Source organism: Alternaria incomplexa (genome assembly GCF_024043165.1).
Source record: "Alternaria incomplexa strain BMP 0042 chromosome Unknown scaffold_2, whole genome shotgun sequence".
Lineage (NCBI taxonomy): Eukaryota > Fungi > Ascomycota > Dothideomycetes > Pleosporales > Pleosporaceae > Alternaria > Alternaria incomplexa.
Window position 1 is genome coordinate 145,074 of NW_026249851.1, and position 19,578 is coordinate 164,651.

General features: G+C 52.7%; 7 protein-coding genes across 7 annotated transcripts; 5 read left to right on the plus strand and 2 right to left on the minus strand.

Moving 5' to 3' along the window:
• Window positions 1-1,557: 1,557 nt before the first annotated feature.
• J4E90_001515 (uncharacterized protein) lies at window positions 1,558-2,714 on the plus strand (the record flags this gene model as incomplete). Its single annotated transcript, XM_051431102.1, has 2 exons — window positions 1,558-1,850; window positions 1,952-2,714. 2 exons carry the CDS (start codon window positions 1,558-1,560, stop codon window positions 2,712-2,714), a joined length of 1,056 nt encoding a protein of 351 aa, XP_051294236.1.
• A 543-nt stretch (window positions 2,715-3,257) lies between these two features.
• Window positions 3,258-5,550, minus strand: J4E90_001516 (uncharacterized protein; the record flags this gene model as incomplete). The annotated part of the gene is made up of 5 exons (XM_051431103.1): window positions 3,258-4,353; window positions 4,403-4,901; window positions 4,954-5,047; window positions 5,093-5,202; window positions 5,532-5,550. 5 exons carry the CDS (start codon window positions 5,548-5,550, stop codon window positions 3,258-3,260), a joined length of 1,818 nt encoding a protein of 605 aa, XP_051294237.1.
• A 953-nt stretch (window positions 5,551-6,503) lies between these two features.
• J4E90_001517 (uncharacterized protein) lies at window positions 6,504-8,015 on the plus strand (the record flags this gene model as incomplete). The annotated part of the gene is made up of 1 exon (XM_051431104.1): window positions 6,504-8,015. One exon carries the CDS (start codon window positions 6,504-6,506, stop codon window positions 8,013-8,015), a length of 1,512 nt encoding a protein of 503 aa, XP_051294238.1.
• Window positions 8,016-8,448: 433 nt separating this feature from the next.
• J4E90_001518 (uncharacterized protein) lies at window positions 8,449-9,933 on the plus strand (the record flags this gene model as incomplete). The annotated part of the gene is made up of 1 exon (XM_051431105.1): window positions 8,449-9,933. The coding sequence occupies one exon, from the start codon at window positions 8,449-8,451 to the stop codon at window positions 9,931-9,933; it is 1,485 nt and encodes a 494-aa protein (XP_051294239.1).
• Window positions 9,934-10,744: 811 nt separating this feature from the next.
• Window positions 10,745-11,142, plus strand: J4E90_001519 (uncharacterized protein; the record flags this gene model as incomplete). Its single annotated transcript, XM_051431106.1, has 2 exons — window positions 10,745-10,904; window positions 10,961-11,142. The coding sequence occupies 2 exons, from the start codon at window positions 10,745-10,747 to the stop codon at window positions 11,140-11,142; spliced, it is 342 nt and encodes a 113-aa protein (XP_051294240.1).
• A 528-nt stretch (window positions 11,143-11,670) lies between these two features.
• J4E90_001520 (uncharacterized protein) lies at window positions 11,671-12,753 on the plus strand (the record flags this gene model as incomplete). The annotated part of the gene is made up of 2 exons (XM_051431107.1): window positions 11,671-11,687; window positions 11,748-12,753. 2 exons carry the CDS (start codon window positions 11,671-11,673, stop codon window positions 12,751-12,753), a joined length of 1,023 nt encoding a protein of 340 aa, XP_051294241.1.
• Window positions 12,754-13,681: 928 nt separating this feature from the next.
• On the minus strand, window positions 13,682-18,642 carry J4E90_001521 (uncharacterized protein; the record flags this gene model as incomplete). Its single annotated transcript, XM_051431108.1, has 4 exons — window positions 13,682-15,344; window positions 15,396-17,745; window positions 17,792-18,392; window positions 18,457-18,642. The coding sequence occupies 4 exons, from the start codon at window positions 18,640-18,642 to the stop codon at window positions 13,682-13,684; spliced, it is 4,800 nt and encodes a 1,599-aa protein (XP_051294242.1).
• Window positions 18,643-19,578: the final 936 nt, after the last annotated feature.

Here is a 19,578-nt window from a genome sequence, read left to right on the forward strand (position 1 = left end):
ACACGAGCTCGGTCCTGGAGGAGGGTCATGGCCCCTCATATACTCCAGCTCTCCCCGGCGCCGCCCCTGTCAAAAAATCTTTTGGAACGGACAGATGGTGTGGAGTCGTTGGTACGGTGCGCCAAGGTAGCGGCATTAAGGCGCGCGGTGACGTAGTGCTTGGTGGACCAAGCATCAGACCCCATCACGTTCCTCTGCCGTTCACTGCAAAGATCATCCCACGTCGCCTCTGTGGTTCGCTCGATCCTATTAGGCTTGGCCTTAGCTAATACCATCGGTCTGGTAAGCTTTGCAGTCTCTCTTCTTGTGCGTGGGTGAGCCTGCAGCAGCGCGCCTGATGGGCGCAATGACAGAACCTTACACGCTGAGCCCTCGATGAACACAACAGCTCACAGACCAGGTGCATCGGTCGACATTGACAGCTACCAGCACAGATCGTCGTTGCTACTACGATGTTGACCTCGCGTCGCGAGGCTGTTCGCTTGTGGCGGACCCGACGAATTTTGCCGCGTGCCGAAACGCGACTAGACTAAAGACGTGCCGATTACGTTTACTTTCGCAGGCTTCGCACACGCGAAATGGCTAAGAAGACCGGCCTCAAATTATCGCCAGACGTTAATCACACCGACAGTAAGCGGGGTGGCTCGAGTGTTCTCGTCGCATGCCCGGATCAGGCATGACGTCCCAGAGATATCAATCTCAGAACGCGCGGGATGCCTTCGACCCCAACATCGATGGGAGATCGACATGCCCTGAATGCGCGGCCTGCCACTGCTAATCTATTGGAAAGACCGAGACCGAAACGCTCGAATTGCAACGAGAAATCTGCCGTTCACTGTGGCAGGTTGTTGGACCCTTGCCCGGCTCCACACCTGCCAACCACTGCAGTAAGTTCACCGGTCTCCTCCGAATGCAACACTTTCCCTGGCAGCACGTGCCGAGTAGGCGCGAAGGTGGGCCTGCCCCAAAGCAAGTCGCATCGACAATGGGCAATGTCACGCGACATGCTCGATTCAAGGATCCAGGACCTTTCTGTTGACCCCGTATCGCCTCGGTACTATAGTGTTACCCGAATGTAACCTACGTACCACATTACTTGGCGAGAGCAAGATCAAGAATCTTTCGGTTCTTCCCACCATGTATCGCCTGGATCTGACACCGACTGCATCTCTCGAGCGACACCACCGGCAAAGCTGCAGGACGGCATGCATGTTACTGAGGAGTGTTTGCGCACTCTGCGCCTGTTGTCGGCATCTTCCTAGTATCAGCCTTACAAAGATACATAAGGTTTGATTCGATCTTTCCATCGCTCCTCACTCCAACTGCTCCAGCCTTGCGTCGAGGCTGCTTCGAGAAGAGATGCGTTTTCATACCAACTGGCAACGGCGAACGTCGTCTCAAATTGGACGAGGTAGTAGCCCTCGTCATTGTGGCTCTATCATGGGTCAGCCTTCCTTCGGGTGACATACACCAGCATCTTCCATCAACAGTGCCATAAACACCACTCAGCAATAGCACGACCATCATTTCTATCATCTGTTACTACCAGCTACCAATATGTGCGGCGCAGAACCTCTCGTCACCCCGAACAGTGCTGAATCTGTCGATGCCTTCTACACGCTACTAGCAGAACGGAAACGTTTTGCAGCATCCCAGTCGGTCGAAACTACGCCCAAATGGCCAGCAGCCCGCAATGATCACTATTGTGACCAAGAGGTGTGTCGGCACGATGTCATCGACCTTTCCTCTCTATGTGAGCCGTCCGACAGCGATAGCGACTGGCAGCCATACATCACGGGTGACAAGACATTCCCCATCATCGGATACGAATCTCCATCGAACAGTGAACAGTCCGTGACGGAGAGCTGCCGTCAATACTTCTCTGATGACGCGGATTAGTACGTTGTTGAGGACGTCCAGATCAGGGAAGTGGCCTGCTAACATCATGTAGCATCGTCCGTCTCCGTTACAACACACCACCCACAGTCTACGATGACCAAGACCATGGAAGCCGTCGAATGTCTTCGATAGACCCCAAATCAAGCATTCGCGTCTTCCGAAAAGACCTTGATAACCTACAGATCAGCAGCGCACAGTCTTTTCTTGACCTAGAAGAGCAGTTTGACAGCCTCTCCTCATCATACAGCACGCTGCGTAGGGACTACCAAGGTTTCGCGGACAAACACAACACACTCCTGGAGATTTCAATGAAGCAGTGCCATGAGCTAGGCAATCAGGCCAAGGTCTTGAAGGAGTTATGCGAGTGGAAGATGCGCACGCAAAACAGCTTCGCTGCGGTACGCGTTCAAGGGCAAGAACCGGAGGTCTTGTATTTTGACACACCGCGTTCGACATCCACGGCGGAGATCGGACTGGACGATCTGAGAGAAACTCCTCTAGTGACGGAGAGTCAGGCTGTTACATCGACATCAGACGGACGAGACTACGGTGTCGGAGCAATACTGCCATCTCCGATCATGCCTCCCACGACGCCTGAGCGACGTGCCACACATCCGCGCTTGATCTTGAGACTATCGGCCAAGCCAAATATGAAGGAGGAAGTCCTGGAATCTCCTAGTGCTTTGGCAACAGACGAGCCGCAACGCCCAAAGCGCGTCAGGAGGCCCACGGAGAAACGCAAGGCCGCTGAGCTGGAGGCCAAGTCGGCAGAGAAAGCGAGGAACCGCCTGAGTTGCACATCAGTCCCGTTCTGATTGCGTGGGTACAACGTATGGTCGATTGTTGACATGGTGTTGAGGGATTGGTTAGACCATCGGTCAAGCATGTTGCAGTGAGTATACCAGCAATAACATCCTTGCTTTTCCCTCACCACGTGCAAAGGAAAAACGAAGTCACTAAACAAAAGCTTGTCTCCCTGCACCGCCACACATGACGATGTTCGCGGCGCCGCGACTTAGGGCCTCCGAAGGTTTTCGGGGTTGAGCCACCCTGCGACACTTAACTTCAACGCTATCCGCCCTTTTCTGAACGTCTAAATCTGCGAAAATTCGTAATGACATTTTGTGTGTGCCAGATGCAAGGCTATTCCAATCGTCAGCGCGCGGTTCGGATATCGCATTAGGGGCGAGGTATTTTCGAGCGCCAGCGTGAGTAAGACTATGGTATGCTATTACTATATGCTTAGATGTACGTCAAAGAGCTGAAATGTGTGAACGTAGAACAATGGCCCGAAAACCAGGCACGCGACGCGGACTGCAGTGCGTACGAGCGCAGACAATATCACCATCCAAGCATGATCAAGAGCCATTACCAGTAGCGTTCCAGCCATCCGGCTCTCCCTGCGCGTAAACATCTATATGCAGATCCTGCCAGTCCCAGATCTGCTCCATGCCACCCATATCGACTGCAGCTGGATCGCCGACCGTGCCAAAGGGATTTTGAGCGAGAAACTGATCGATGTCGAAGGACAGCTCATCCGAGATGGTCATCGACGGAAGATCAGCAGCACTGGAAACCATCGGCGCAGCAGTCGGCTCCGGTGGCGCTGTGTTCTTCACCGGTGGCATCACCGCTACAGGCGCAGGCTCGTGCGCCGGCACCGGCGGTGTCGTCGTGGGTACCGAGGAAGAAGTCTGTCGTTGTCGCTTGCTAGCCGATGAGTACCGCGAGAGCTCTGGTGTGGCCTGCACGAGCTTGAAGAGGAAGTTGTACGATGTAGCGCCTAGTTTCGTCGTCCCACTGAGTTGATGCAGCATATCTAGCGAGCTTTCGATTGCATCGAAAATTTCCTCGCGATGAGGTAGGAGATGTTCGCGGTCGTGGATAATAGCCGAGCAGAGTAAGGTCGCCGTGTCAAAGATCGCGAACACCACCATGTGGAACTTCGCGTTGATGGGGAACTCGTGGTCGAAGAGCTGACGTGCCACTTTCAGTAGACGCAACGCGATGTCGACGCCTTTCTTCCGGAACTCGTCGTCTTGGTCGGCTATCGCGTCTCGCCGTTCTCGGGTCAGGTAGGGTTTGAAGAAGTTCAGCATCGTCACGAAGATGACGCAATGTAGCTGACAGCGTTGGAACACGAAGAAGGGATGGGACTCATCGAACGATGTGTCGGGGTCTGTGAAGCGGAAAATCGGGGGTAGCTCCTCGATGAACTTTTCGCATTCCGCTTCTATTGCCAAGACCTGCTCGTCCGAGAGGGCGTGTTCAGATTGGGCATTCCCCATGGTAGCGGCGATCCTACGGCCGAGGGTTGCTTGAAGGGCAATGTGTGCGAAGGGTGATAGTAGGTTTGGCTCCGTGGTCGACTTGTCGAGCCGTAGATTGGGGAACTTGAAGTCGAGATTCTTTTGATCGATGAGGTTTGGACGGCCGAGCCATGCTGACATTTGCCTGCGCGAGAGTCAGCTCGTGCTTCAAACATACGCGGATTTGTACTTACCAATCCCAGATGTACAGCAACGTCCAGAGACGTCTTCTGATCTCTATATCGAATTCACACAGGCCTTCGATACCTCCGTCCTTATCGATGCCCAGCTCTTGCGCTTCCCGAATCGTGCGCGAAAGCGCATGCCACGACTCCACGATCTTGGACTCGGCCTTCAACCAAACGCACTTCAAAAACAGCTCTTGCACGCGCTCAACGCTTGTTCTCGCTGCTCCAAAACTCCGGCTTAGCTCTTCTGCTGCGTCGGAGAACCGGTCCGTCAGAGTCTGGCAGTTGCAAGCCAACTCAAACTCAATCATCTTGCGGAGCGCGGGTGTGAGGTACTGCACTGAGTAGGCGCATATCCTCAGGAGCAGGCAGGTGAACTCTGGAGAAAGTTGCTTGCCGGCACCGCGATCTGCCCACCATTGGACATACTGCTCGGCTAATGTTGGCCCGTATATTGCAGTGTAGCGGTAGTTGACGACATTGAGGAAGTGGTTAACAAATGCATCTGCGCATGGTTAGAGAACAGGTCGTTGACATCTCGCGATGTTTGTGCCTACCCGTTATTGATCTTGGCGGAACGGCTGAAAGGACTTTCTCGAGAACATCCGTCGTAACGGAGCTTTCTGTCGGTGAGTCTTTTCGGGGACCGTTCTCGAACGCGTTAGTTGATATCAATGTTTTGAGGGATGGTCTTACCTCTTCCACTCCGCCTACCTTGTAGTGCACATGACCAGGCATGTACCCCCACGCTTTCAGCCCATCTTCGAGCTCTTCTTGCTCGCCATCCTGCGACAGAAATTGCGGCTCTGCAGAGTCAGGAGCGCTTCGTTTTGTGCCTTTGATGCTGGAGGCCGAATTTTCACTGCGCAATCGCTGTTACTACCGCGTTCCGCTAATGGCGGGGTAGGTAGGAGGATCTACATACCGAGACGACTCTGGAGAAGGCTCCTGCTGCCCTCTTTTGACAGAGAATTGGCAAAGATGGGGTACTTTTCGTGCCTGACAGTGATTGCAGGGCCATTCTCGCGAGCACTAGCCGCGTCATTAGTTCAAGGGGTAGATGCAGGGCCAATGTGGAGTGTCGTCACCTTTTGCTTCCTCCGTTGACACTCAGTACAGGACGTCGTCGCGCGACTGTCTTTCAGCGATTGCATGGTCGCCATTACACTTGATTGAAGACCGATCAAGATTGCGTAGTTCAAGGTTTATGAAAGCATGGCGAACGGACGAATCCAACGCTGTTGAGTTGTGGATCGGACCCTAAGACCGACCCCACCAGATCCACAAGAGCCGCCGCGCCACCTTCACGGGCCGAAGTTTTGGAGCCAGCCAGAGCTGACCCTGATTTCTCAGCACGTCATGTGATGTGTGGCGACGCTTTTCCGTACGAGAAACTGTAATGTCTACGCGAGCGGAAACCTCAATTCTGCAGGATCGACGGAACCTCCGACATTGGCACACTTTGCCCAGGCGGCAGTTGATTAAATCGCGCGGCTGTGCCACAATCCGGTGGCTTTGCTGACGAAGGACGCAGCGACAATGTTCGTTCCTTTCGACCTCACTCATACGACTAGTAGTGTCGCCTACACGTCCCTGGCATTAGTTCTACGGATCTGCGCGCATCGTCTAGACCGCGCGAGGCTCGCGAGCGCATTTCGGGGTACCTTCCAGAGTCCCCCGAGGCCGAGCATCCGTGGATGTCACCTGACGACACGGCCCGTCCACGGTCACGCATCGAGAGCCTTTGGGAAAGATTGACATACTGATGGCATGAGTGTAGGTTCAATCACTTTATGGTATCGCGTTGGAACAGTCGCGGTCATGTTGGAAGGCCTCCCTGGTGTTGCCTTCCAAGGTCGGCTAGTTCGCGCATGATGTCATCGCACCTCGGATGCTGCTTGCAGCCTGGCAGCTAATCTCAAACACCACGATATCGGCACATGGTGACATCTAAGGCTAGCAGCTTGAATGGTCTTCAAAATATAACCCAGGTCCAGAATGCCACTTCATCTTTTCCCACAGCAGCGCCTAGGACGCCGCTTTCGACTCCATGGCACGCGCCCTGCCTCTCATACCCTGGTCGAAGACGTCCATCCTTACTTGTCGTATGCATCCGTCTTCCTCTCGAATAGCACAACACGCAGCTCTGGATCTGTTCGTACTTGGATTCCCTCAACAAGCCAACATACTTCTCGATACAATCTATGAACACGGCCTTGACACGACGTTCAGCAGATATGCCGGTCGCATGAGAGTCACCACCGAGAAGCAGCTGCAGGGGGCTTGGTCAGCTAGCGATTCTTTCCCAACATGGGCACACAAACCAGATGTCGCGCTCGCGGAGATCATCAGTGCCACGGGTTTACCCAGGCACATGGCAACGAAAGCAGAAGAAAGGACGCTAAGTAAGGAAGATGTGAACGACGCGCACGAACGCTTGAACGCAAACCCAGATGCTATTTATCAGCCTCCGGGAGAGACTATGACACTTGGCGCGGTGATACAGGTTGCATTGCTTGCAGGCGAAGAGCGTCTAGCTACCAGTTTGATCGAGAACGACATGAAAGACCTATACCAGTACTTGCTGGACAGTTGGGATGATCCCGACATCAGCGGAGACGAGGCCAGAGAATGGATCCAGCGTCGCCAGGGCTTGGAGCATTGTCCAGGCGTCTGGGATATCCTCGCGTCTGCGAAACTGGGGGATATGTTTGATCTGCGTGCGGCAGACGTGGATGCATACGTCAAAGAGGGTTGCGCCCTCTTCAAGCAACGTTCTATCGAAGGCCCTGCGCGCCCGTATCTATCCAAGTCGATCGCCGAGCTAGTGCAGATGATCGAAAACAACATCTTCACCCGACGCAAAGACGACGGTGAAGACGATATCACCTCGGTTCTCAAGCCCGGCGCGTCGGAAGCTCAAATTGCTGCCCTCGAAGCACGTCTCTCCTTGCCTTTGGCCGACGATGACTGTGATGATTACGGTGTCGCACTTCTCAATGGAAAGCTTCCAGATGACTACCAAGAGTTTCTACGCGCAAGCAACGGTATCGGGAAAGATACCTTCTTCGGTGCCGATGACGTCGATCAAACCGGATGCTGGATACTTGACAATGGCTACAATCTATTCCCTTTCCGCTATAAAGATTATCACCAACATGATGAAGACGACGAGCTGGATCTTATTAGGCTAACCGTGTACCCGGAGTTCATCATCGGCACTGGCGAGATCTATGGCACTGTCAGATTTATACCCCCTACCTGGACCAGGCCCTTTGTTGAGAAGTTCGAGAAAGCATATGCGGAGGCAGATGAGTCTAAGAAGAGACTCTATGAGCGTGCAGCTCTAGACATGTATGGTGGTATAGAGCAGCTCAGGGCGACGGAATGGCTGTGTGTCGAGTACCGGCCCTCTAACTTCCAGCACAGGATTTGGGGTGGGCTGAAGCCTTTTCTGGAAGAGTATGTACAGAGAGGGGTCGACGACAGGGAGGAAAGACAGAGACGGGAGAGGAGAGACGCGAAGATTGAGCAGGAAGGCGAGAATAAGAAGACAAAGAAGGAAAGTGGCCATCCCGATGGGGCGAGTGACGATACCGAGTCCCTTCTCACGGCTTAGGATTGGTACTTTGCCATATTGAGGCTGTGCCCCCACTTTCACGCTTCCTGTCAGCCTCGCAGTAGCGCAGTCGCGGCTCACTTGGTTCAAGTAGGCAGCATTGCTGGGAGCGATGATGTTTCGTTCGTTAGCCGGAGATATCGGCAAAAGCCGGTGTGCGCATGATCCTTGGCTGCATGTCAGCACCAGCTTCGCCTATAAAGTGTGCAAATCTTCTGGCAGGTGGACAGGATTTCCCCGCTACTTTCCTGATTTTCGAATGCGCGAAACACGACCCTTCTATCAGTATCATGCCTATGGTCACGAAAGTTGCGCGCATATCATTTAGTAACGCCATCAAGAAGACGAAAAGCCAGTTTTACGACTTTTTGACTCGCTTTTGGGATTTGTAGATGGTGTTCAACAGACCGAGCGATATTCCGCCACCACCACTATGGACGAACAATGGTTACGACTATTCGAAAGGATGGAATTTGGAGACAGTGCAGAGTTGAAACCACTACTCGAGACCTATAGAGGCGATTTCAATCTACAGAATGAAGAAGGCTCCTCTTTATTGCACGAGGCTGTCTGCTGTCGCGCCGAAGCGATCGTGAAAATGTTGACAGAGAAGAAAGATGTCAATATCAACATCCGCGACAAGGGAGGCCGAACTGCACTATGGATGGCCGCCTGTTTAGGCTACAAAGCTGGCGTTGAACTATTGCTAGAGATCGACAGGATAGACCCAGAAGCAAGAGATGACCACGGCCAAACACCTTTGTCTGCTGCGGTGATGATGGGTCGAAGTGGCATCTCACTATCCGCTGCTACAATGGGGCAAGAGAGTGTCGTAGAGATGCTGCTTGCCAGTAGAGGAGTTGCTCCCGACGCAAAAGATGATCGCGGTCTTACACCTCTAGCTTGGGCTTCGCGCGACATGGAGTCGATCAGAATTGTCAAAAGTTTACTCAGCACTGGCAGAGTGGATGTGAACTCTAAGGATGAGCTTGGCATAACACCACTCATGTGGGCCGCGGCATCTTACAACGAGGAAGTCAAAGAGCTCCTGCTCAATAGTGGAAGACTTGACAGAGGTCTAAATCTCGACAGGGGTGCCGGCGACGTCAGCTCTCGATACATCACCCACTGGATAGACTCGTGTGACGCTCAGCACGGAGGACAGTGTCAACCGGCACCCCTTGAGCATAAACTACCTCAGCTGTTGCCGCACTGGGTCATCGATATCAGTCGGGCTTGCTTGGTTCCTGGAAATACTGTATCGCGTTATGTTGCCTTGAGCTACGTATGGTCACGAGGATTTTCTGTCAACGCCAAGGACTACCAGCGTTCATCTGATGGCATATTACTGAAAAAAAAGAACCTTCCAGACTTCAAAACACCTGGATATCTGGAGGGGGTGTTGCAAAAACTCCCAACCCCTGTCAAGGACGCCATAGCGCTAGTTCGCGAGATTGGTGAGATTTACCTGTGGGTTGACTGTTTATGCATTGTTCAGGATGACGAGAAAACTCGTGAGCAGGTTGATCATATGGGCGACATATACTCTGGTGCATATATGAGTATCATAGCGGCAACTCCCCGGGGCACGCTGCACGGGCCTCCTAGCCCCAATCACAGATTCAAAAGGAATGAGAAGGTAGAGGATCTCTACGCCAATCTCCATGAGAGTACGTGGGCCACCAGGGGCTGGACGTTCCAGGAACAGATGCTCTCAAGGAGAGCCGTTATATTCAGCTCTGGTTACATGTTCTGGGAGTGCCAAAAAGGTGTTTGGAGTCCAGACGGACCAAGACCGGAAACGAGCACAGCCAGAAGTGCTTCCTTTACAGTACCACACTACGAGAAAGCAAGACGTATGCTATGCAGCTGCTACCCCGACTTTGACTTATACACAGAAGACAATCAGTCTTTATAACAGTCGCGTCTTTACATACCCGCAAGACGTTTTGCCAGCTTTCTCTGGTATATTGGCCACTCTTGGGCACAGCTTCCCTTACGGGTTTCAATATGGCCTGCCCCGTGTTCATCTGGATATCGCACTTCTATGGCAACCTTTCCGCAAAGCAGATCGTAGGGTAAGAAGGGATCAAGATCCAGGTATTCCAGCGCCAAAAGCGCAGTTGCCCTCATGGTCATGGTGCGGATGGATCTGCCCCGTCGACCCGTACCATCTTCGGACACGATCTTCGTATTTCAAAAAAGACAATCACGCTTCTAAAAGACCCGTTTGGAGAACGCAAAAACTCGTTCAGTGGTACACACTGCCCGAAGATATGCGCTGCGAAATACCAGCGGATAAGCCATTTATCCCCGTTGACGGAGCACCCATGGGCAAAAAAGGTGACATGTCCTTGAGCATATCGGCGACCCAAATTGGAGACAGTGATCGCTATATAACAGAAAATGCGGCGACCTTGCACTCTACGTGTCAAGAAACGGACCCTTCGTCGCTTCTTGGACCCGTACCGCTCAGCGTAAGTCCGCAATACGTCTCCCAGCCTCACGATACCTGGCCTTTTCTTTCATGTCGGACAACTTGTCTATCCTTACACATCAAAGCTGTGTATTCTTCCTACCCCATACGAGCACCCGGTGTAGCTGCAAGGATGGGATTCCCGTCGATTTACAAGCTCCCACAATTCGCAATTGGCCCAACGCGGAAGGATGCCTGCAGCCTAATTTGTCTTGAGAGCCAGGCAAGACTTTCTGCTGGTACGCTACGCCACATGGACGAGGCTGGACTTAAGCTGGGCGATGCAGTGGAGCTCCTAGCTATATCTACCGGAACCATCAACTCTAGTGGTGTTGAAGGTGACGGAGAGGATAAGCTGTATAGGCTTGGAATGTACACACGTGCGGTACATGCAGAGACTTCTGAGTATCTAGGTGAGTACGAGGAGCCTGCTTGCATCCTGTGGGATGCTGAGCTAATAAACAACCAGAAGTCAAGAAGGAGATGAAACTGTATGGAATAGAAGGTCCCGATGGACGGGAGTACCACTTCTACAACGTGCTATGGGTTGAGCGCAAGGAAGGAATAGCATACCGGCGGGCAGCAGGACGCGTACCAAAGGCAATTTGGGATGCAAACTGTACCCCACTAACGAAGATCATCCTCGGTTGATCACGTTCGATCGACTGACTAGAACGCATCTCTGTTCAACCTCTACATCCGCATCACTCTCTCGTATTTGTAATCAAGTCCCTAATCGGGTAGGCGGCATCACATGCGTGGAAACTAACCAGCAAGCTTCGCGCTATGAGCATACGTTCGCAGCTTTAGGAGCTACATACAGATGCAGTAATCGCTTCGACTGCGTTATTCGCTCATTGTTTGGGCGAATTGCAACGATGTCCGTCTCCGGACGAGAGTGCGGAAGTGCCAAAGGCAACAATGTGATGGTGTACAATCAGTGCGTGAGCATTAGAGATTAGACGGTTGGGGGTACAAGAAGGATGCGACTAGAGATCAAACGTGCGTCATGCGTGCGTCTCCGGACGAATTTCAACGGTCTTTGGCAGGACGCGATCATGTTCCCATGTAGGAACAAGAGGTAAGTGGTAAGCCAGCTTGCATTGCCTGCTACTTAAGGAGGTCCATTAATGGCCAAGCAGCCACTCAAATCAGTCCGTCTGTAGAGCAGCTTTCAACATGGTCAAGATATTCGCGTAAGCCTTCCGTCCAGATTATTCCAAAGCGACTTGCTAACCTTTGCGTCAATCATAAAGCGTCGGGGTTACTGGATGGGTTGGCAATGCAAGCGCTCGTGCAATTGCAGCTGCGCATTCCGAATACGAATGGATAGTCCTCCTCCGAAACAAGGCGAAAGAGGAGAGTGTGAAGCGCTTCCTGCCCCAAGGGACACAATTCGTGATCGGAGACTTTGACAGTCACGACGTTATTTCCTCTGCGGCAGCTGCCGCAGACATAGTCATAAATTGGGGCAGTAGCGACCATGAACCGCTGACTAAGTCCATCATCGACGGCATGAAGAAAAACAAATCCACCTGCTACCTCATCCACACCTCAGGATGTGGTATACTGACCGGTGAAGTTGCTAGAACGGGGATCTATGGCCAGGCTACCACCAAGGTCTACGACGACTGGGACAATGCAAGCGACCTCCTCACGCTCCCTCCCGAAGCGCCACACGTGAATATCGACACGATGATCCTGGCGCTCGGCCATGAAGCGCCGCACATCAAGACGATGATCGTCTGCCCGCCGATTATATACGGCATGAGCCACGCTAGGGACACACAGGAGCGCAGCGCAGCACGACAATACGTCCACTCTATCCTAGACCGCAAGAAGGGCTTCGTGGTCGGCGACGGCAAGGCAATCGTCAACACGTTGCACATTACCGATTTAGCAAGCTTCTTCGTCAAGGCTACGGAAGCAGCCGCGCAGGGCGGTGGCGCCGCAACGTGGGGAGGTGTGAACTCGTACTACTTTGTGGAAAGCGGCGAGATGGTCTGGGGCGAATTCGCGCAAGCAGTTAGCAAAGCGGCTTTCGAGAGAGGGCTGCTGGAAACGCTGGATGTGGACTACCTCGGCGCAGAAGAGGCGATGAAGATTGATCCAATTAGCAAGATTGGTTACGGCTCCAGTGCGCGATCTAAGGCTGTCCGCGCTTACAAGACTCCCGACTGGAAGCCGCAGATGCTGGGGATCTATGAGGATTACCTTTCGAACTGGCGGTTCAAGGCGGGCGAACCGCACCTGTTCGTGTAAACAAGTTCTAATTTGTCGGATCTCTTTTGCTGCAATAGCTTAGTGTATCGGCATAGCTGCCGTGGCATTTGTTACGCGCACGTCTACTCCTTGGCTTTGTTGTTTAGTCCTTTAGTTGCGCAAGCGATTAACACGCTCTATGAAGCCGCAGCTAGATACATCTCGAGGCTACGAACAAAAAGAAGTGCACAACAGGGAGCGCGCCATCTTCCCGCGCGATCTGTGTGGGTTTCTCACGATGTCGATGGTGGTTAATGGATTTTGAAGGTGCAAAAAGAAGGCCAAAAACATACAACAGCGGGGATTCGCTAGTGGTCACCCACCTAACTACTAATCCGCCGGTATCATGCTTGTATATGGCTGAGCGGACGGGAAGCCTAATTTTCATGATCCTATGGTCGTATGTGAAGGAACGGGCATTCTGTGTAGTTATTTTGTCATCATTAACATCTCTTTGACGTGTGGCGGTCGAACCGAGCTGTAGCGTGGGCAGCGGCGTTGCGCGCCTGGATTCGGTAGAGTTACCAGTCCGGCTTCTTCGAATAATGTGCCAGCTCACAGGCAATAACGATGCGGGCTTTGAGAAGCAAAAGCACACCGAAGTATAGGGGAGTAGCGATTGAGTTGGGCATGTCGCATGGCGTTCTCGTGGTGCTGGCGACGGTGACTATTTGACTATTGTGTCGGCGCGCAGAAAAGAGAAAAGTGTAGAGTTTCGGTGCAATAGATGAATGAAAGGTGTCTTTACAAATCAGCAAGTATTCGCGCGGCGCAGTCACCCCTGAGTCCCTGATCCTAGGTACGGGATGCCCGCACTACAATCCCTGTTCGCGCCTACACAGAGCGCGCCTTGATGACCTGGATCCTGTATGAATGCCAAATTGTTGCTATTAGTCTAACTAATCAATTAATCAAGCAAGCTACATAACTACGTTTCTGCTACATCCCCGTACCGCTTAACAATCTTCTCAAACACCTCATCCAGCGTCGCCTTCCCCACGCTGTAAAACTCCACATTCAGCTCGTCCTTCGCGCCTTCCAATATCCTGATCAAGTCTGCAAACTCATTACCGTCAGCCGGAATCTCAAATCTGACCTGACCGCCCTGCGTCTCGCGACTAACGTTCGCCAAGGGAAAGGTGACAGCAATCCATTCCTTCATCTTCTGCAGTTCCTGTGGCGAGGTGCAAGGTGCTGAGCGCGACACGAGATGAATGTGATATTCGCTGCCTGCACGCTGCTTCAGGTCTTCGCGGTCGCCAAGAGCGAGCATGCGCGACGAGACAATGCCAATGCGGTCGGCCAGGGCGTCGGCCTCCTCCATTGAGTGCGTCGTGAGTACAACGGCGCGTCGCTTTGCGATGGTTTGCAGGCAGCGCCACATGACGCGCTTTGCATTTGCGTCGAGCGCCGAAGAAGGTTCGTCGAGGACCAGGACACGGGGGTTTCCGACTAGTGCGACAGCCAGAGACAGTTTGCGCTTGGTGCCACCGGAGAGCTTCTGCGCCAATTGATCAGTCCAGTCACTGAGACCGCAGGCTGCAATCACGGTCGACACATTGTGTTCCACGTCCTTGACTCCTCTTATCTTGGCAAAGAAGCGCAGCGTCTCTCGGACCGTGAGAACGTCGGCAGAGTCAAACTGCGGGCACACACCTAGACTGGAGCGTGCTGCAAGGGGACTAGTCAGGATTGGGTTGCCGGCGATGTCGATTACAGATCCTGGTGTTGAGGGTTTAATGTCGCCACGAATCATCGAGATGATGGTCGATTTGCCAGCACCGTTGGGTCCAAGTAGAGCAAAGATCTCCGATGTCTTGACACCGAACGTGACATCATCGACTGCAAGGCTCTTGCCAAAAGACCTCGTCACAGACTCGACCCGGAGGTCAATGTCAGGTGATGCCAGCCGTCTTCGTTCGGTAAGAAGATCAGCCGTGTACATGTCTGTCGCCTCTGTATCGCTGACCGGCCTCTCGGGGCGCAATGAAGGCAAAGCGAAGCCACTGTCCCACCAAATGAGAAGCGCAAACAAGAGAGCAATTTGCACAACCAAGAACAAGATCGGCCCGCCGTACAGATAGAGGGAGTCGTCGCTGTGGCCGTTGCACTTCAACCCAAGCTGCTGAAGACCGATAAATAGCGTCCTTTCCAAGCTCACTACTGGCGATATGATGGCGAGACCAAAGTACAGGGCGTTCATCGTGGATTCCAGTTTTGCGTATGGTGTGGTGGCCTGGATCTCCATCACGCCAGCGAAGTAGGCAAAATAGACAATGACCTGCATCAAGGCCATCAAGAACCAAGCAGTGACCGGCTTCTTTGTAAACATGGAGAAGATGTAGCTGAGTAGCGCGCACGCAATGCCATACAGAAGGAAGATGACGAAGACCAGGCCGAGTCCGTGCCACACGGGGGTCGACATGGAGAGAAGACCTGTAGCAACAGCACTGATTATGACGACGAAGGTACCATCGAAGGCCAGATGGGAAAGCCAAAGTGGCACCGGACGGATCCCGTTGGAGTATTGCATCGAGCGGACGTTTGACAGGCGCTCATCCGTCGGGTATAAGACGAAGAACACTGGATAGCTATTATATGTCAGCTTTGTTGTGCTACTTGCGCGACTGGTTAAAACGTACCAGGCCATGATCAGTCCATAATAAATGATGAACATCGTAGCATCGGAAGCCATGAGACTCGGAATGACAGTACTGGCGAACTCGTTGTAAGAACTCGAGATGCCAACACCACCAGCCATGACGTTGTAGAAGTTCAGCATCTGTTGCATGGCGGCGCCTCCGCTGATGTCGCCCATGATAGTGGGGTTGGTTGAGCTATCGCCCATCCAGATCCCGCCTCTGAGTTCTGTAGTGGGAAAACCACCATCAGAGATGTATCTGGGACGGACAACTAGTTCTTTCCAGTCTTTCTGAACTGCTCGCGCGAATTCTTCGTACGTATCAACTATCAAAAGCTGGTTCTCAAGCTGCGAAGAATTCGTATAACCGGATCGATAGGTGTCAGAGTAACTCAAAGTGTGACTGGTGGAGTAAACGTCTGCCATCAAACCAATCCTCGTTGAGTTGAGTTTACCAGATGGCCCAGCAATGTACGACTTTCGAAGCTCATCCGTGCCAGAGTAATAGGCATTACTGTCTGTGTAGAAAACACCAATGTCGTTCCGATATGCGTTATCGTCAACGAGATCTGCTTGCACTGGGCATCCCAGCGGAGCATCGAACTTCTTGATCAGTAGAGGCGCAATACCTGCACCAACAAGAGCGAAAGCAACGGCGACAAAGTAAGGTAGCCATCGACGTTTGAGGATCTTGACTCTCTTGAGCAACAGAATCCACCACTGCTTGAGAAGAGAAACGGGCTGCCCTTCGGATAGTTCATAGTCCAATTCGGTTGCGTCAACAATGATGTTTTCAGTCTTCGCTTTGGCAGTATCATCTTCTTCGGCCTTTTCCTCCAAAGGTTGGATCGCATCACCGGTGATTTTGATGAATAGCTCCTCCATGGTGGGTCCGGAAAGCTGGTAGCCACCGAGGTTGTGATTGTCGAGCTGGGCCTCAATCTCTGCAGCATGAGCGGCTGTCAAGACATGGTACGTCGTCATGTGCCGCGATTGTTCCGTTCGGAGTTGCCCAGAGATGCTGATATCGACGTCTGTCTTGTAAGGCAGTTTGACAGTATAGCCATCACCAAAGCCATGTTTCAAGGACGCCGAAGTGCCTGCAGCACGAAGAGTACCTTGATACATGATGGCAATATCATCACCAAGGTAATCGACCTCGTCGAGGAAGTGAGTCGTCATGATGATGGTGCGATTCCGCCGCTCAGTGAGTAAGATCTCCCAGATTCTTCGCCGGGAAATTGGATCGAGGCCTGTGGAGACTTCATCCACACAGCAGACTGCACTTCCACCCGCGAACATCATCGCCATCTGGAGCTTCCGCTTCTGGCCACCAGAGAGTGTCTTAGCTCTAGCTGAAAGCTTCTTGAGAAGATCGACACCTTTAGCGAGATCGTTGACGACCTCGTGGTTCGCTGCTGATAGACATTTCAGATCGCTGAAGATGCGGATATGTTCTTGAACCGTCAATTCAGGCCAGATGACATTGCTCTGTGGAGCGTAACCCAGTCCGCCTGTTGGATCGATGATGATGTTTCCAGACGTGACCCTCTGTTCGCCCGTTATGCAGTTCAAGGTCGTCGACTTGCCACTTCCATTAGGTCCAAGCAAGCAGAAAATTTGACCAGGGTATGCGTTGAAATCGACACCTTTGACCGCATCGACGTTCTTACGACGTCGAAACACTCGAGCAAAGAAGCCAGGCTTGTATGTTTTGCAGAAGCCAGAGACCCTGACGGTCGGATCGCCTGCGCTTACTGGCCGTTCGAAACGCCTGTGCGGAGATGCTGTTGAGAACAGAAGATGCTCTACTAGGAAAGCTAGGATCGGAAACACGAATACGTGTAAGACCAATATGAGCCAGTGGATGTACAGCGGAAAACGCCAATGTTCGGACTCGCTCGCCTCATCGGCCCGATGCATCATGCTGACCGGTTTGCCGGCTGCTTCGAATGTTGCCATGCCAGTAATAAAGTACGTCAAGTTTGCTGAAGGGAACAAGACGCTTAGTATGCCGCAAACAGTACTCGTTTGGTTGAAAAGCACCGCTGGAAGGATGGCGGCGATTAGTGTGATGACCACCATGATGGGGCCACTCAACTGGGCTTTCTTGAAGAAAGAGGCCCCGAAGAGAGAAAATCCAGTCACGGCGAGCCCGTAAAGTAGAACAAATCCCACGGGTAGATAGTTAGAAGTGACGGGCAAGATGGCGGCGGAGATGACGATGGCCACTGCCAGCCAGCCGGGAAAGTAGACCAGCGCAAACGATGCGTAAGCCGCGATTTGTCGAATGGCTATGCCCCGGAACTTGGACCCTCCCATTATCATGGTGTCAATCAAACTAGACATTCCTAACTAACGTCAGTCCGTGTTATGGGAATAAATGGTGCCACATACCAATTTCGCGTTCGCGAGCAACAAATGAAGTCAGATGATCGACTACACCAATGAGTGTGAGGGTAAATATGGGTGGAAAGGCCCATGTCACAAGGTTTAGGTATGATGCGGTTCGATCGGCTTCTAGCGCTCCCTGGTCCTGACGAGTGAATGCGATGATATCTAGCTCGGGGGGAATCTGCGATGTGTTGCCTGATTGTGACCGTGCGATAATCTCGAGCTCGAGCGCGCGCTGCAAAGGGGATGTGGCTACCTCGATGGCGTTGTTGGTGCTCGCAATGTCGATGGGACCATATGGCGTGGTCAACCCCTGAATTGTGTAGTTCCAATATCCGGCTGGCGACTCGTTGGTTCCCTCGGTTGGGCTGGAGAAGAATACAATGGCGCTGTAGCATGGTGAGTTGCCTTCGTTGTCGGTTCGGCAAACTACAGCAAGGCTTCTGGTATCATCGTATAGCTCTGGCGTTTTCCCAGCAGCGCTGATTCGTCGTGAGAGTGTATCAATGATAGCTGAGACCTCTCCTCCTTTCATACTGTTGTCGACGAAGCCTACAATGTCGTGGCCAGGACTTGCTCGTAATCCTTCTTCAAGGGAGGGTAGCTATTCGAGTGTTAGTAATGGTTCGATTCTGTGTTAGTGCCTCAAAGCTTTGGAGGCCACTGACCTGGCGAGGCGAAGACACGCCCCAATTGCCCCCAGACGCAAACCACGTCTTGCTGAAAGCGATAACAAGAATGACGACAAGTGGAATAGCGAGTGCACGAATGAAAGTGGTGATTGGTCTTCTCAAGCAGACAAGCAAGAGAGTTTTGCGCATGAGCGCCCAAATTTGGCGAAATAGCAAATCCATGGTTGCGATCAGGAACGAGTGAAGAAAGTGTCAAGAAGGCATTCAGCGAAGGCTCGGATGGAAGAAACTCGATTTGTTGAGGTAAACGAAAGGGTTGAAGTCGGACCTGAGGGGTATGGAGTGTTGATAGTCAAACTGCCGTAGAGCTAGTTTGCACATGCCTAGTGATACAAGCATTAGCCCAGAGTGAAGGGGCTGTGCTAAGGCAGGTGCGGGTAAGCTAGCATGTCTGTGCGTAGACAGGGACCGTTTTGTTGCGCATCTTTTGCGAATCATAGATGCTGTCCCTGCTACTCGGGTCCGCGGGTGTCTCCGCTATCAATCTCGTACAGACGACAGAGAAATGCCGGACAGCTGAACAAGTTATCTTGCTTGACGCTCTCCATGCTCGTGAGACTAGCTTACCCCCGGAGTCCCCTTAGCTATGTCCTTAGCTATGTTGTCCTGGGTTACTTCCGTGTTGTGCCATGATGATAGGAGAAACAGCCGACTGATAGTGCGCTTGGGTCTCAGTGCGAAGTGCAGCCGTACGGGACTCCAGGAGCGGCCAATGCGCAAGGCGGAGTTCGTGCTCGGGCCATCTGCGCCGTGATTGGAGCGGTCGGGTTCTCTGTATGATGATTGGACGGCTATACGCTAGGCGAGGCTGAGTGGAGAATCTTAGTACCTGAAGCTTTGCACCACACCAACGATTGTAAGGACGTATTTTAATTTCATCGAGTTGGTGTTGCAAGCAACGGTATATACATATGGATAAGTATGAGGTGCAGGACAGCCTGCTCGCGATTGGGTGGGTGGAATGATCGTGGGGCTCGGCGCGCCGAGCTACCGGCCGATGCGATTGCAAGGACGGGGATTTCGTGTCATCATACTGTTGTTGATGGGGGGGGGGGGGGGGGGGGGGGGGGGGGGGGGGGGGGGGGGCGGGGGGGGGGG